Raw genomic sequence first — 17,130 nt, forward strand, 5'->3', positions numbered from 1 at the left:
GGTACACTGTAGGACATTTACACGTAATAGGAAAATAAAATTATGTTAGTAATATCATTGCAATAAAGAAAAAAGCAATATTAAGAATAATAGTGGGGTGTGGATCACAAAGGCTGAAGAGCTTTACCTAACCTCAGAAAAGCGAACCATACCAAGAAATTAAAAGATATTGCACAAATTAAAAAATTGCGATAGGTCATTGATTCATTCAGTTGACGGTTAATCATCGGTACTTTAAAATATACAACACTTCCTTGGCTCCCCGTACCGCAAATGTTACCCTGCCAGATATCAGGCGAGATATTGCAACACTGAGGGAATACAAAAAAGCGCAACACCTTTGCACGATGCTGTCGTCTCTCACCATGCATGCCGCTGGATCCCGAAAACCCTTCTGGTTGGAAGGTCCTAAAGGGGTGGGGGACCTCTACTTACGAGTGCTATTATCCATTTTTCCTACGCAATACTGTGGCCGATGAAAGTGGGGGGAGGGGTTGTACGTCTACCCCCCCCCCCTATATACAACCTTGACTGTAAAGAATACCAAGCTAGTTTCTAGGTTTAATTATGTCTGTGTCTGCGTCCGAGTCCGAGTCACCGACCCCTAGAAACATCCCAGATAAGTTGGCTAGTTGGCTGGCAGGCCGGTCGCGTGACCACTCTCCACTAGGGGGCGGGGGCCATCGAACAGGAGAAGAGAAGTGCGAATAGGTAATTCAAGGTCAGCATTTAATTAACTTTGTGTCATGAAGCCGGTCGCACTCGTTATACGTATCCCCCGACGAGAGTTGCAGACTGCAGAGGGCAAGGCTACAAGAGATAAACACAAATATACGCTAATTATTTATCTATGCAAGACCCTGTCACGTTTTATTATCAACAAAGAAGTGCAAATTATGATAAACAACCAATTAACATTTACGGCCTATTGCACTTTGTTATATAACGTCTTCGGAGCGATTACATATAGCTTAAACTACATTTCTACACCTATTCAATTTATTATAAGTTTTAAAGGTTATACCCACCAATGACTAGCCCTGACGAAATCTTCACCAATCTTAACATCATGCCAATTAAAAAACTATACTCATTTACATTCATAAGTACAAAACCCAAGAAATAACAACAAACACGTACAATAGAAACACTAGATCTCATGGTCAAATACTTATCCAACAAATAACTACTAATACAACTTTTGGGCAAAAAAGTTTCTTATATCATAGTATTAAACTCTACAATAAAATACCACTCTCACTCTAAAACCTCAACATTATAACATTTAAATCTCAAATAAAAAGCTGGATACTTAATATAGGGAGATCTGAAATAGAAAATATACTGATATCAAACACAGACTAAAACCGAATCTACTAAACTGAACTATACAAAAAAACACTATCTTACTTATTTTAAAATTATTAAAAAAAAAATTATACTACATGATATATGTTTATAATTAAATTCATATGTTACTTTCTTAATTAAATTATAATATGTAAATGAAATCCTCAGCACGGGAGATCCCAGTGAGGATATCGTTATCTCTATATCTTACTAAGACAAGAAGACAATAAATCATTATTATCATTATCAATGTAATACTTAATAATTAAATAAGAAGTTAGTTAATAAAAAATAGAAATAGAACAAGACAAAGAAAATAATAAAGGTAACAGTCGCGACTGAGGAACGGACCCTTTTTTGAAATGAAACATATTTTTGGTGCGCCTAAGGGGTAAAACCGACTCTTGCGTGGCAAGACATACACTTTGGGAGGCGGCTTGGGTACCGCCGCCCCGGGAACTATTTATTGTATAACCAACACTTCTGCCATAGGTCACCCCAAATGTTTCGCTACGTTTGGTGATTTAACATTTCATACCCGGGTCATCAGGTGAGGTGTTTTCACCAGCTGCATTGCGTGGCAGATCGGGAGAGGCTGGTTTGGTATCTCCAAACTCGACGAACAGATCCGCCGAGCAGATCCATGTGTGAATTCAGCGCATAATTCGTTCGACGCTATTAATAATCTTATATTTTAAATGATGTGGTATGTCTAGCTAGAAATCGTTTTTCGTATTGTTGGAGAGTTGGTGTTGGCTAATCTGGATGCTGTGACATGTCAGCCATTGGACATCAAAGGATGTCGCTTCGTGCAGCAAGTCAGCATGACGTGTCCCCGGGGTTTGGAGGAGTGAACATTATTTAGCATATTGTGTTGTGGTTTATACATTCGCATAACGTAGTATTTACATTAGCCGGTGTGACTGAACTGACTGCACCGGATGCTTTCTGAGCAAGAGAGAATCCAGACAGTACGAATACAAGTCGGATTCACAATGAGATTCATATTCCTTACGCGGAAAGTCAACCAACACACGCGAGTATTCCGACTGAAGTAGATTAGGTTCCTATTACCCTTTAGTCTAAAAGGGTTTATGTTCCGTGGACGTGGGTCGGCAAACCAGGTAGTTTTGATGGAATTCCGCAGTGTAATCTCGCTATTTACAGCCTTGATATTTGGCAATAACTATCGATAGGCTTTGTGGACCTGGGGTTGTTACCAGTGGGGTAGCGCCGTCTGACCCGTGCCATTTAAGACATTCCATGCACCAAAGATAATAAATACAGTTGTATACGTCTATATTCGATTATTCCTCCTTCGGCGAAAATTACTTCTGTTGTTTTCTGGGATGTTTAAATTTTCGACTAAGATGCCATATTATAATAATAATAACGATTGGATTATTTGTATAGCGCCGTTTTCATGAGAAAATCACCGCAAGGACGCTTAACAACTTAATTTATGCATTTAATTTATTCCATCATCACTTATAACTCATTACTTTTGGCTTATGACTAAGTTTCATAGCTAGTGATGTATAACTAGTGGCTTATAACTAAGATTAATGTCGAGTGATTTACAACTAATTAAAGACTTAAAACTATACATATTTTTATGACTAACTAACTGAGTGGGTATTTACTATTTATACAATACCGCCATAAGATGACTTACAACTACGGCTTAAACTAGAGATTTACGACTAACATACATATTTACGTTTACAAATATAGATTAGTATGATTTCTGCCCGTGGTGTCAGTGGTAAGGTAAAATTTATGTTATCTATACTTAGATTCGAGGGTTAGTAATTATAATTATCCAATGTCTATTCAGAAATCTTTATATTTTTTCTTTTAAGAATAATAAATTTAAAGTTTTTTTAAGCGCGGAGCGGAGCCGGCAGTTAACCAGTTCTTTGAATGTTTGATTATGTCCTGTTTATAATATGTATAATAAAACTGAGCTGAAAATAAACAAATAGGAATAGGCATCTACTTTAGGTGGTTTCCGCTGCTACACAAAATTCCACAATATTGGGGAAACCGAAGTTCCAAAAACTCCAGGCTGTTCGGATACTCGTGTCGCAATAACATTAAAAAAATACACACCACAAAATTGAACAGAATTTGTAATGAAGACCTGGTGTTGTCCGGACCAAACCATGGTAACGACTAAAAACGGCACGACCTTCCTAACACAGTGAGACCCCTCCCAGGTGCCTACTCACACCACACGGGATGTACCGGCCCTGTGTTTTGCTGCACCCTTTAGCACTAGAGTACTGATTAATACCGACCTCCCAGTTTAGGAAAATCCCAAGTGAAATAAATGATTGTCGGATAATAATGATACCTCTACTTTACTCTCGGTGACAACAAAAGTCCGTAGATGACATGAGTCTCATTTCTTGAAGACAAATTTAATATAATAACTTATTAGCCTCCAATCAAATTAGAAATGACAGACTGCTATAAAAATGGTTTCATTTGACTTGGTGATAGGAGTGTAAGGAGACACATTTATACAGCGCTGTTTCTAAAGCGAGAAAACTACTGATCAACCTGTACCGACTTTTCCACGGAAACATTTTAGAGTATTTCATCAACATTCGCGTGATTTCTATATTCTATCTATTTATACAAAATAAAAAAAAAGTCTGTGGCGGGCGTACGGGCGGTGTGGCTTTGTGTTTTAAACATATCGACAGTTTTATTCCGGTATTGATGAAATTTTGCACACTTTACCTTTAACACAGGAGTAATGTCACTGTCTACTCGAGATTTCTAAAAATCATACCCATCCCTTTTACCACCTGTTAATACAGAATTTTGATACTTCGTGATCAAATTTGGCACACTTGACGTTCAAAATAAGAGGAAAATTACTGTAAACATCTGATTTGGAAAAACTCTGCACAAACAAGCTAGTGTGTTATATTATTTGTTAGTTCTTTAATAAGTGATGTCAGCATTTGTAGAGGTACGTCAGTCAAACTTTATAATAAATTTCATATTGAAGAAGAAGAATAATATCAGGAAGATACTTTCAGTATAATCCTGGCGTGAAGCCAACATTCAGTATGGATGATGCAGCAATGGCTGTCTTGACTTAATCTAAATACCAATTTACTTCAAGCTTCACGTATCATTATATCCCCCTTTTCACTTTTTCTTGTACCGCACAACATCCCCCACACAACAACACAGGGGGTACGAAAACGGGGGTAGGAACATGACTTTATATGCGTTAAATACGAATCTTTTTTTCGTCCAGCTCTTCTTTTTATATCATGGATTCGGGGGTGAAAAAAAATAAAGTGTTCTATTTTGTTACCGATTTTCTTATTGTTTGATAATTGTGGAAATTATTTGACTTCTCATTGTTTTACGAATATTACGTGGAAATGTTACATGTTTATTTCGCTTTAAATTTAAATACTGATAAAAAGACTATGGGTAATACGTATTATTACTGATTTGTACGTGTACATTTAATTTTCGGTATTTTGTTTATTTATTATATTTAAATTACGCGTGTATTTTCGGTTCCACATTGTTATCTACGGTTTTGTTCCAGGTATTGCCGACGATTTAGTACCGTTCTAAAATATTATTTTTTCTCGTTACCTCTATTTTTTTTTCATTTTGTCTGCGGCCTATCAACTTATCTGTGAAAGATATTAAAGGAAGAAAGCGGCTAGTGCGCAAATACGAATATTCATGTGAAGATAAAATAATTAATAGAGTTAATGTCTCACAAAATAATTAACATTTCAATAAACTATTTTCTTGTTCGGTAACTTTCCTTCATATTGAAGATTATTCACTGAAGATACTGAAGATGAAAACACGTGTGCAGACAATTCTTAACGGTAGTGCGGACGCACACCCGCACACCTATTGAGGGAACATTAAAGTAAGTATGAAAATAAATTGAAATCTGTGGAGGAGAGTTTATGGACCTTTTTAACAGCTTATGATTTAAAAAATATATATATATTTTTTTTTAAGTTTCAAATCTGGGTTAGACGTTAAATATATTTCTAGGTTGAATAATCTTTACTTTATTACGTCAAAGTTGATTCAGTACCTAACACAACAAAAATCAACACATTTTAATCTTGAATTTTTTTTCCTTTTTGCATTTACATAGAGCTTAGCTTCTTGTTAAAACTGGTTAAACCAACAGAGGACGTGCAGGGATGTGCAAAATGGGTACCCAAAACCATTTGAAATGCAAAATGGAAATGGGTCAAAACTTTTCCATTTGAAAATGCAAAATGGATTTTAGAAAAGCATTTCAAATGCAAAATGCAAAATACCTATTTTCAAAATGCATTGAGAATGCAAAATGGTTTCTCAGGTCAAACAATTAAAATAATTATAGAATTTTTAAACAATTTTGTCATTTAATAATAGACATCAATGTAAAACAAACATATTACATGATGGTAAATCCATAAACACCACGACTACAGATTATGAAACCACGAAAAATTTGCGCGGGACTAATGTTGCCAACGTAAAAACATAGAAACTGCTATCTAACATTTAATATTGCATCGTCATGGCCCCATATTCAGTACCTATTTGAATCAGTATTTTTTGTAATGGTAACACTCAATTGCCAGGGCTCCTACCAGGGAGCAACTTGACAAATGTAAATTATCTCTCATAGCGAGGTTGAGGACCGACTGATATTTGCGGGCTAATGAAAAAAAAATGAGTGGGGATAGTAGGAAGAATGTTGCAAAAAAGCATTTAAAATGGAAAATGCATTGAGAAAAGCATTTAAAATGCAAAATGGTTTTTAGAAAAGCATTTAAAATGCAAAATGGAAAATATCCATTTTGCATTTTGCATTTCCATTTGAAATGGATTTATTTGAAATAAAGCACATCTCTGAGGACGTGGTATGCTACACTTAAACAACACTGTGCCTAGTTTATACATCGAAGACAGTGGCTGGGAAATGTCTTTGCTCCACGTTAGACGGAGTTTTCTTAACAATCCGTATTGACGGATGGATGGATTGATTGGAGTGAGACGCGCGACGGTGATTGTGCGCGGAGATTGATTGATTCGAGTGCATCTTCAGGCAACCGCTAAATCGTGGTCAGTGATGTTGCGGTCCATCTTGCTTCAATTCAATGGTGGCAGGGATAATTTTAAACAAGGTCAAACTTTTCTTAAAGCAATTAATAATGAAAAGGAACAGATAAAGGCGCACCATATCTGAATCAAATGTCGGATCGCAAATTCTCAAAAACCTCGGCGTTTCGTTAGGGTTTACTTTTTTGCGCTTTATTTAAATCTAAAATACTAGTAAGGTTAAATCAGGACTTTTGAATAAATAACCTAAATGTTATGTGTGTAGGATTTTCAACATTGACTTTCATAACTAAATAAATATTGCCAATTGGAACAGGATTTAAAAAAAATTGTAATAATAATTAAAACCAAATGGAATCGCATTTCTCATTTTAATAAATGAATTCGTTTAGCCTGATTCAGCGCAATTTTTTCTTCAATATCTACTGTAATATCATCCAAATGAGTTTAATTTGACTACAGACCAATATAGAAGATTAGGAAAATGTGGGTCATGGAGGAAAGTATTAAATAACAAAGCCACCCAAAAATAGTCTGAGAAAATCTGTTCTCAGCGGCAGATATTATTACACTAGTATGTAGGATCTGTGAACAGTCTAATGCTACGTATACATACGCGAGCCGAACTGCCGAATTGAACCTCAACTTATGGGAAAGGAACAAAGCAACCGCAAAGGGAGCGAAACGCCGCTTACAGTTGCTTCGTTCCTTTCCCGTAATTCGTGGCTCGATTCGCGTTTCGGTTCGCAAATGTATACTTACCATTAGACATAACCTCCAAAATGTATGTTTCTAATTTTCTCGTACAATACACCAAAACCAAAATTTAACTAGGTACTTAAATACCTACCTACTTTATTATATTTTGTGAAACATAATTTTTAATTTTCAAATAAGCAATTATTTTATATATTCAATAATTAGGCCTCTGTGTTTCCTCCCTCCTACAACATCTCTCTTGACCTATGTTTACACCTTCCTCTAACAAAAAATACCCTCCACACAGCATCCCAAAATAGGACATAGGCCCTGAGGGAAATTATTTTCCCAAGAGCCTCTTGTGTAATGATGATATTAAAAAAAAACACAAATTGTCCAATGAAACTACTCTTATTACAAATCTTTTTTCAAAATTTCTTCATGTAGGTATGAAAAATGCAAATAAATAAACACGTAGATTTGAAACATTTAAAAAAAGAAACTTGACTGAAATAAAATGGCCACCATCTTGAAACGGAATCGGAACGCACACAGGCATACATACATATATTTTGTAAATGCGGAGACTAATAACATAATAAACACACATTTCAGACGTCACGTTTAACTTTCACCCTTCACAGTAGGTACTTACGTTCGAGGAAAAGTTCCTTGTTCGTTCCTTCAGTTCCCGACTTCCAACAAGATTCACAGCGAGTGCCGCTGAATTTAATGTGGCTTTTTACCGATGGCCTTTCAAAGGGCGTAACAGTTTTATTAACCGCTCCATAATATGGAAAAAAAGTATTTTTTCTCGCCGCCTTATTTTCCATGTAATCATAACAACAAACAGTAACGTGACTTTAACTTTAAAAAGAAATACGAACATTCCCAAATAACGAATAAACTGAGATTTAAAAAAAAGCCGTTCCGAGACGTCAAGCAGATGTGAAACATCGAAATTGATTTTTTTTGAAGGAAGTGAAAATGAAAATAAACAAGTCTTTCTATTTTTGATAAAACACAATTTTTATTATTTCAATTTATTCATCTTCAAAAATTTTGTTACATGGGTGATGTGTTGTGCCTGTGTCACTATGAACTTCTGTGTTGAGAGCAGGCTCAGTTTATAACATAAGTTATAATAGTTAAAATAGTAGTTTATAACAAAACTACAAATAACAGCATTGTATTAAGTGTAAGTTTAAAAACTAAAATAAAAGTACCGTACCATTAATATATAATATAATATTAGGTATATATTTGTACGGGACGGCACTGTAGTCGCCGGCCGCACAGACGATATAGCGGGAGTGGCCGGCTGGCCGCTTCGACGCCTTGGAAGGGAAGGTCGGGAAAAAGTAGGGAGAATGTTGAAAAAATGGAAAAAATGGGGAAAAATTATGAAAGGGAAAAATGGGGAAAATGTTGGGGAAAAATGGGAAAAAATATAGGGAAGGGAGAAATGGGGAAAATGTGGGAGAAAGGTATAAGGCAGGGGGGAGGAAGGTAGGGGGGAACCTGCGCCCTGACTAGGGACGCTTCGACTATTGTGACAGTTTCTTCTTGATGAACACCAGGGAGCCGGGAGAAAGAAGAAGGCCAGGTTGCAGTGAAGGTCCAGGGCAGAAGAGGCTTGAAGGCAGTCAGGGCAGTCCAGGAGAGATGTTGATGGTCCGATCGTTGCTGGCTCTCTGCCGAATTGCACAAGTTGTCCGCCTTTTAAAGGACCAACGGGCCTAGCTCTCCCTTTGTTAGCGACAAATTCCGAGAATTATTTTTGGGTTCCCGGAATTTGTCACAGGAGAGAGCGCCGTTGTTGCGTAACTTGGAAGGGGACGATTTTGACTAGGTCCTGACTGTTCTTCAAACCACTTTGCCCGTGTCATTTTTATTCAATTATATTTTGTGAGTTTGCACATATTACAGAGAGAAAATATTTTTTACAAGGCAGCTTTGCACAATATTTAATTTGTGCAAATTTACATATTAAGGAGAGAAACATATATTTAAAAGGGGAAGATTTGCACAATATTCAATTTTGTGCAAACGGCAAGTTTTGTAAAGGAAACTGCGTTTGCACAATTTCAAAATTTCATGCAAATCTTCCATGTTTTGTACAGATGATAGGTATTTAATTTATAAGAGGGTGTTGGGGGGTCAAGCCTTTGTTTTTTGTCTATAATGATGACTGCTTGACCCCGTGGTTTTATTTATTAATCAACAGATAAGATTACAGATTTTATAGAGAGAATTTTGTTGCATAAATTCGAATATGCGCAGAGGTGAGTTTGTAAAGGAACTGCCTCTGCGTAAATTCAGATTTGTTAAAATTAATTTAAGTCGGTGGAGGTACGTCCGGTACAATTCTCCCCCCGGTGCAGTCACGGCTGCGCCTAGCGGTCCGGACGTGTAGGTCGGCGGCGTCCTCGACGTCCGGTTCCCCTGGGCCGCTGGGGGTTGTGGCTCCCATGCGGCATCCGTGGTCCGGGTGCTGTAGAGGGCGGCGCTGGTGCTGGTGCCGGTGCGGGCGCTGGTGCTGGTGCGGGGAGGATGAGGGCGAGTTTGACAGCAGGGCGGGTGTACGTTCCTGTGGCTGTTTGGACCCGGGCCGTCCTCACTTGGCCGTCGGCAGCTGGGATGGCCTCAACGATACGTCCGCGCGGCCAGCTGTTGCGTGGCAGCGCGGGGTCTAAGATGACCACCAAGTCTCCAGCTTTGAGGGGGTCAGTCGGGTGGTGCCACTTCTGTCGGGCGCCCAGGGTGGGGAGGTACTCACGGAGCCACCGCCTCCACCAGAACATATCGGCGAGCTGTTGGCTGATACGCCACTGGCGACGGAGACATACCTCCTCCTCCTTGCTGTCGTAGAGTGACAGATGTGGGCGGTTCCCGGCAGACCCCATGAGGAAATGATTCGGGGTGAGGGGCTCTTCGTCCCGCGGGTCGACAGAGACATGAGTTAGTGGCCGATTGTTGACCACAAACTCAGCCTCTGCCAATGCTGTGCGCAGGGTTTCCTCCCTTGGCGCCCTCTCCTTTAAGGTGGCGCTCAGGGCTCGTTTTACCGAGCGCACCAACCTTTCCCAGGCTCCCCCCATGTGGGGACTTAGGGGGGTGATGAAGCGCCACTCGATGCCCTTGGTAGCCATGGCGTCCGTCATCCTGTCATCCTGCTGCAGGGCTGCCGTGGCATCTCGAATTTCCGCGTCCGCACCACGGAAGTTTGTCCCGTTGTCTGAGTACAACACCTTGGGCTGACCTCTTCGGGCGGTCATCCGTTGTAGGGCCATAATGGCCGAGTCGGCAGACAGCGAGACCGCTAGCTCCAGATGGATGGCGCGGGTGGAGAGGCAGGTAAATAGGGCTCCATAGCGCTTCTCCCGATGTCTGCCGACGGTGACCTCCATTGGCCCGAAGTAGTCCAGTCCGCAGTGTGTAAAGGGGCGGACGTGGTGAGCCAGGCGGGTCGGCGGGAGAACCCCCATCAGTGGAGGAGAGGGCTTGCTCCGTCGTAAGCGGCAGGTGGGACATTCATGGCTGATTTTTCTGCTGATGGTACGGAGGCGCAGGATGAAGAAGCTGCACCGGATCTCGGCCACAGTTTTCTCCGTGCTTGGATGGTCCGCCTTTTCATGGTAGTGGCGGATCAGCAGTCGGGCGTACGGATCGGAGCCATCCAAGATCACGGGGGTCTTCGCCACGCTCGTGCTTCCAGTGAGCTCCCTCAGCCGTGAGCCCATCCGCAAAACGTCATCAGGTCCGAGGAAGGGGGCCAAACTGACGAGACGACTGGCGGCAGGTAGCGCCTGGCTGCGACGAATGGTGTGCAGGTCAGTGGAGAAGGCGTCTTCTTGGGACCTTCTCACCCATCTGCGCTCAGCCTCCGTCAGCTCGTCTGCTCATAAGGAGCCTTCAGGGGGTCGGCTTGGGCCCGTCCGACAGCGCCTGATGAAGCGTAGCACCCACGCTGTAGCCCGGATCAGCCGGTGCCATGACGAGAACCTCTCGACCAGAGGTAGGGCCTCTCCGGCTGTGGTGATGTGCCCGACGTAGTGTCGGGGCCGGGTCTCGAGGGTCTGGTCGTCTGGCTTTGTGAGGGTGCGCTCCTTTGGCCAGTCGCTCTCCGGTGTGGTGAGGAAGGCGGGGCCGTTGAACCATCTTCCTTGGAGTGACAGGTCGGGCAGCTCCAAGTCCCGTGTGCCGATGTCGGCCGGGTTCTGCTTGGTGGGAACCCACCTCCAATTGGCTATGGAGGTGAGTTCATCTATTTCGCCCAACCTGTTGGACACGAACGCAGAGTACGTGCGCGGATCGGTGCGTAACCAGCACAGCACTGTGGTCGAGTCCGTCCAGAAGATGGTTGAAGCTATCCTCGCTTGGCTCTCCAACCGGATGGTTCTGGCCAATCTGGCCGCCATGAGTGCGGACTGCAGCTCAAGGCGGGGTATGGATAGCGGCTTGAGAGGTGCCACCTTACATTTGCTGGCGATGAAGGTGGCTTTTAGGGTGCCCTGCACTTCCTCCACGAAGTAGGCGACGGCACAGCAAGCTTGCTCCGAGGCGTCGCAGAAGAGGTGCAGGGTCACGCTGCTTGACCTCTGTCGGAGCGACCGTCGTGGGATGGAGACGCTGCTTTCCTGGAGCAGGCTCATCCAGTCCCTCCAGCGTTCAGCGTGCTCCGAGGTGATGTGGTCGTCCCATCCAACGCTCGAACGCCACACGGCTTGCAGTAGGATCTTCGACCGTATGGTGAGGCAGGAGACGAAGCCCACCGGGTCGAAGATCTTCATGACGATGGAGAGGAGCTGCCGCTTTGTAGGCCGGGTGGCTTCCTCTAGACTGGCCGCTTCCAGGAAAGTGTAGATGAAGCGGTCGGTAGATGGGTCCCACACCAGTCCCAGGACCCTCTCGGTCTCGCTGCTCCCGCTGCTGATAGCTACCGTGGAGGTGGCGCGGTCTTCGGGGGGCACATCGGCGATGGCGTCCAGGCTGTTTGAGACCCAGTTCGTAAGGTGGAACCCTCCCTTTGCAAGGAGGGCCCTTACGTCTCGGACTAGGGCAGCAGCTTCGTCAGGGTTGTCCACTGCGTCCAGGTAATCGTCCATGTAAAACCGTGAACGAATGGCTGCTGCGGCGGCCGGGTACTGGTGCTCGTACTGACCGGCCACCCTGTCCCGCACGTACTGGGCACTGCTAGGCGAGCAGGTAGCCCCAAACATCATGGACGCCAGCTGGTAGGTGTCCGGCTGTTGCCGGTCCGGCGACCTCCACAGGTAAAGTTGCGAAGACTGGTCCTCTTTCCTGATTTGGATCCTCAGGAACATCTCCTGGATGTCGGCGGCGATGGCTATACCGCCTTCCCGGAATCGGAGGATGTTCCCCAGGAGAGAGGACAGCAGGTCAGGGCCAGTGAGCAGTTGGTCGTTAAGTGACGTCCCTCGGCATCGGCTGGCGGCGTCGAATACAACCCTTATCTTCCCTGGCTTGTTCGGGTTGGTGACGGCGAAGTGGGGAAGATACCACTTCCGTGGGGCAGGGAGCGACGCCTCATTGGGGGAGAGGCGTCTGGCGTAGCCTTTGGCGACAAGCTGCGTCATTTTATCATTGTACGCCGCTGCCAGGGTTGCGTCCGCTGCGAGCTTTTTCTCGAGGGACTGGAGCCGCTTCAGCGCACACTGCCGGTTGTCGGGTAGTGTGGCGTCAGGGTGTCTCCACAGGAGGCCAGTTTCCCACCGCCCAGAAGGTAGGGGGCGGGTGGTTTCTGCCATTAATGCCATGGCCTTTGTGTCCATGGCATTGACTCTCGCCGCAGACGTGACGCCGAGGGAGTCGACGGCAAAGTTGGATGTTACCAACTCCCTCAGGCGGGCATCTGCAGCGGTCTCCGACTGGAGGGCCAGTGTGGTAGCTGGCCCGTCATTGCTGAGGCTCGAGCCTCCGTGGGCGATCCACCCCAAAGCGGTCCGTGACACTATTCTAGTAGTGCTATTCTCACGGACCTCTCTTGACACGATAAGGTGGGCATTATCCTGCCCGATCAAGAGTTTTGGGGTGACGCGTCTTCCAGGAACGCGCTGCTCCGGCAGGCTCAGGTCAGCTACTGTGTGGGCGGTGATGTTGAAGGCGGGCTCCAATCCAGCGCCCCGGATCGTCAGCTTCACGCGTTGGGAGCGGGCGTCGGAGGTACACATCCCCTTCGCCCCGTGCAGCCGCAGACTGTGGACTGGGCCGCGTGCGCCGATCTGCGTTGCGGTGTCAGCGTCGATGAGGGTGATGGTGGATCCGTCATCCAGAAGAGCGAACGTTGACACTTCCCCGTCCGTGGGGCCCCGCAACACAACCGGCACTATTTTTAGCAGCACGCGGCTGTCCACTGTCTGGCGTCAAAGGTTTACCTCCGCGACCGTCTCCCGGTGGAGCAGCCGATGATGCGGGTAGTGACACTCACCCACACCACACCACACTGTCTCCTTGCAGTCCCTGGAGTGGTGCGCCTCCAGGCACTTGCGGCACAGATTGTTAGTACGCACTGTCTCCCACCGGAGGGAGAGCGATTTCGCAATGAATTCGCGACACTCCCGGGTTCTGTGTGGCTCACCGCACTGAGCGCACGCACTTTTCACTTTGTTTTTGTTTATTGTTCTCACTACGGGTGGTGGTGGGCGGTTGGCCTTCCCCTCTGGCGGTGTGGCCACAGCGTTGGCCAGCACATGTTCCCGGCGCCCTTTGCCGGATCTCAAGGGATCCACCATCCCGCTGACCGGGATCACGCCGGCGACGCCCCTCAGAAATGCTGCCAACTGGAGGATGGTGGACTGGGTTGTTTGCCCCAGCATCCGCAGCTCCAGCAGCCAGGCCATCCTTAATGTGCATGGCATCTTGGCAGTGATGTCGGCCAGCAGGGCGGGGTTGGTGAGGTAGCCTCCCGTCCTCAAGTCCCGCAGGGAAGCCACCAGGTTCTGGATTGTCCCGGAGAAGTCAGCAATCTCCTCCAAGGTGGCTTCGGCAGACAGGAAGGGCAGCTTCCTCACCTTGTCCAGCATCAGGTTCGCTATCGAACCCGATCCGCCGTACCGCTCCTCCAGGGTCGAAATGATTTCGGGCACGCGGTCCGGGTTCAGTAGGAGCGAGTATACGTTTTCCCTCGCCTTCCCCTTAAGCGCACGCTGCAATCGTATAAGATTCTCGCTCAGCGTGAGCTTGCAGGTCGAGGTGGATTGCTCGTACTGCGCAATCCAGGCCGGCCATTCGAGGGGGTCGCCTGAGAATATGGGGAGGTCCTTGGCGGTGGACTGCCGGGCAATGAGGGCGGTCATCCGAAGGTCCTCCTCTACTGAGGGACGAGGGCTGTCCTGGGCACGCGTGGAGCGGATGGCGTCAGCCAGCAGGGTGCTCAGCTGTGCCAGGAACGGGTCGGCGCCTTGTCGGACCCACTCGCTGGTGTGATGGGCAGTCTCATCGACGGTCGGCTGCGGGGGAAACAGCGGCGAGAAGCTCTGAGATGAGGCGCCAGGGTAACCGGCAGGTGGTGCGCCAGGGTAGGCACCAGGATGCGCTGCAGCGGGCGCAGCAGGGGGCCCGCCCCCAGGGTAGGCGCCAGGATGCGCAGCAGCGGGCGCAGCAGGGGGCCCGCCAGGGTGCACGGCAGGGTAGGCGGCGGGATGAGCACCAGGGGGCGCGCCAGGGTGCTCGCCAGGGCAGGCACCAGGATGTGCAGCAGCGGGCGCAGCAGGGGGTCCGCCAGGGCGCTCAGCAGGGTAGGCAGCGGGATGCGCACCAGGGGGCGCGCCGGGGTGCTCGCCAGGGCAGGCGCCAGGATGCGCAGCAGCGGGCGCAGCAGGGGCCCCGCCAGGGTAGGCGGCAGGGTGCGCACCAGGGGCCGCACCAGGGTAGGCGGCAGGGTGCGCACCAGGGGGCGCACCAGGGTAGGCGGCAGGGTGCGCACCAGGGGCCGCACCAGGGTAGGCGGCAGGGTGCGCACCAGGGGCCGCACCAGGGTAGGCGGCAGGATGCGCACCAGGGGCCGCACCAGGGTAGGCGGCAGGGTGCGCACCAGGGGCCGCACCAGGGTAGGCGGCAGGATGCGCACCAGGGGCCGCACCAGGGTAGGCGGCAGGGTGCGCACCAGGGGCCGCACTAGGATAGGCGGCAGGATGCGCACCAGGGGCCGCACCAGGGTAGGCGGCAGGGTGCGCACCAGGGGCCGCACCAGGGTAGGCGGCAGGGTGCGCACCAGGGTAGGCGGCAGGATGCGCACCAGGGGCCGCACCAGGGTAGGCGGCAGGATGCGCACCAGGGGCCGCACCAGGGTAGGCGGCAGGATGCGCACCAGGGGCCGCACCAGGGTAGGCGCCCAGATGGGTGCCAGGGGGGTCCGCCCCTGGCAGGTACTGCGTCGCGGTGGGGAGGGCTGCGAGCAGCACAGCGAGCTGCCTGCTCATTGTCCGGTTCGCCTTCCGGAGCTGCCTGACCGTGTCCTCTGTTGTGATTGAATCCTCCTCCGCATCGGAGGACGGTGCGCTGTCAGGGCCGGCAAAGTGAGTGTCAGCAGGGCTGGCAGCGCGTGGGGCGGCAGGTCCGGCAGGGTCAGGGCCGGCAGGGCCGGCAGGGTGAGGGCCGGCAGGGTGAGGGCCGGCAGGGTGAGGGCCGGCAGGGCCGGCGGGGTGAGGGCCTGTCACCAGCTCCACGTCGGGTTGTGAATCTGGGGTGGAGGCTGAAGCCTCGCGGCCACTCCGCAGGGACGGCATCTTGGGACGTCACTGGAAGGCGTGAAGGAGTGAAGGCGTGAAGAGGCGATCCGGCTCGAAGGACCATGTACGGGACGGCACTGTAGTCGCCGGCCGCACAGACGATATAGCGGGAGTGGCCGGCTGGCCGCTTCGACGCCTTGGAAGGGAAGGTCGGGAAAAAGTAGGGAGAATGTTGAAAAAATGGAAAAAATGGGGAAAAATTATGAAAGGGAAAAATGGGGAAAATGTTGGGGAAAAATGGGATAAAATATAGGGAAGGGAGAAATGGGGAAAATGTGGGAGAAAGGTATAAGGCAGGGGGGAGGAAGGTAGGGGGGAACCTGCGCCCTGACTAGGGACGCTTCGACTATTGTGACAGTTTCTTCTTGATGAACACCAGGGAGCCGGGAGAAAGAAGAAGGCCAGGTTGCAGTGAAGGTCCAGGGCAGAAGAGGCTTGAAGGCAGTCAGGGCAGTCCAGGAGAGATGTTGATGGTCCGATCGTTGCTGGCTCTCTGCCGAATTGCACAAGTTGTCCGCCTTTTAAAGGACCAACGGGCCTAGCTCTCCCTTTGTTAGCGACAAATTCCGAGAATTATTTTTGGGTTCCCGGAATTTGTCACAGGAGAGAGCGCCGTTGTTGCGTAACTTGGAAGGGGACGATTTTGACTAGGTCCTGACTGTTCTTCAAACCACTTTGCCCGTGTCATTTTTATTCAATTATATTTTGTGAGTTTGCACATATTACAGAGAGAAAATATTTTTTACAAGGCAGCTTTGCACAATATTTAATTTGTGCAAATTTACATATTAAGGAGAGAAACATATATTTAAAAGGGGAAGATTTGCACAATATTCAATTTTGTGCAAACGGCAAGTTTTGTAAAGGAAACTGCGTTTGCACAATTTCAAAATTTCATGCAAATCTTCCATGTTTTGTACAGATGATAGGTATTTAATTTATAAGAGGGTGTTGGGGGGTCAAGCCTTTGTTTTTTGTCTATAATGATGACTGCTTGACCCCGTGGTTTTATTTATAAATCAACAGATAAGATTACAGATTTTATAGAGAGAATTTTGTTGCATAAATTCGAATATGCGCAGAGGTGAGTTTGTAAAGGAACTGCCTCTGCGTAAATTCAGATTTGTTAAAATTAATTTAAGTCGGTGGAGGTACGTCCGGTACAATATTGTTGTTAAAATATGCACAAAGAAATATATTACAAATTAAAAAT

At 47.2% G+C, this 17,130-nt stretch overlaps 2 protein-coding genes across 2 annotated transcripts in view; both read right to left on the bottom strand.

The window, feature by feature from the left end:
• The window catches only part of beta4GalNAcTA (beta1,4-N-acetylgalactosaminyltransferase A), a 105,790-nt gene that overhangs the window by 66,683 nt on the left and 21,977 nt on the right, over nucleotides 1-17,130 (bottom strand). The gene's annotated exons all lie outside the window — the stretch shown is intronic.
• Nucleotides 9,561-15,914, bottom strand: LOC149426486 (uncharacterized). The gene is made up of 5 exons (XM_089639897.1): nucleotides 15,559-15,914; nucleotides 14,687-14,915; nucleotides 13,616-14,636; nucleotides 11,108-13,513; nucleotides 9,561-11,062 (listed from the first exon to the last, which is right to left on the bottom strand). The coding sequence occupies exons 1-5, from the start codon at nucleotides 15,912-15,914 to the stop codon at nucleotides 9,561-9,563; spliced, it is 5,514 nt and encodes a 1,837-aa protein (XP_089496023.1).

Source organism: Hesperophylax consimilis, chromosome 1, assembly GCF_061612785.1.
Source record: "Hesperophylax consimilis isolate HC1 chromosome 1, BYU_Hcon_1.0, whole genome shotgun sequence".
Taxonomy (NCBI): domain Eukaryota; kingdom Metazoa; phylum Arthropoda; class Insecta; order Trichoptera; family Limnephilidae; genus Hesperophylax; species Hesperophylax consimilis.

What these genes read in the sequence shown, in the direction of transcription:
- LOC149426486 (XM_089639897.1), bottom strand. Translation starts at nt 15,914, where the DNA reads ATGCCGTCCCTGCGGAGTGGCCGCGAGGCTTCAGCCTCCACCCCAGAT. An exon ending in GACAGTGTGGTGTGGTGTGG is followed by an intron (nt 13,514 to 13,615) that starts GTGAGTGTCACT and finishes TGCTAAAAATAG; the next exon opens with TGCCGGTTGTGTTGCGGGGC. An exon ending in GCTACGCTTCATCAGGCGCT is followed by an intron (nt 11,063 to 11,107) that starts GTCGGACGGGCC and finishes CCTTATGAGCAG; the next exon opens with ACGAGCTGACGGAGGCTGAG.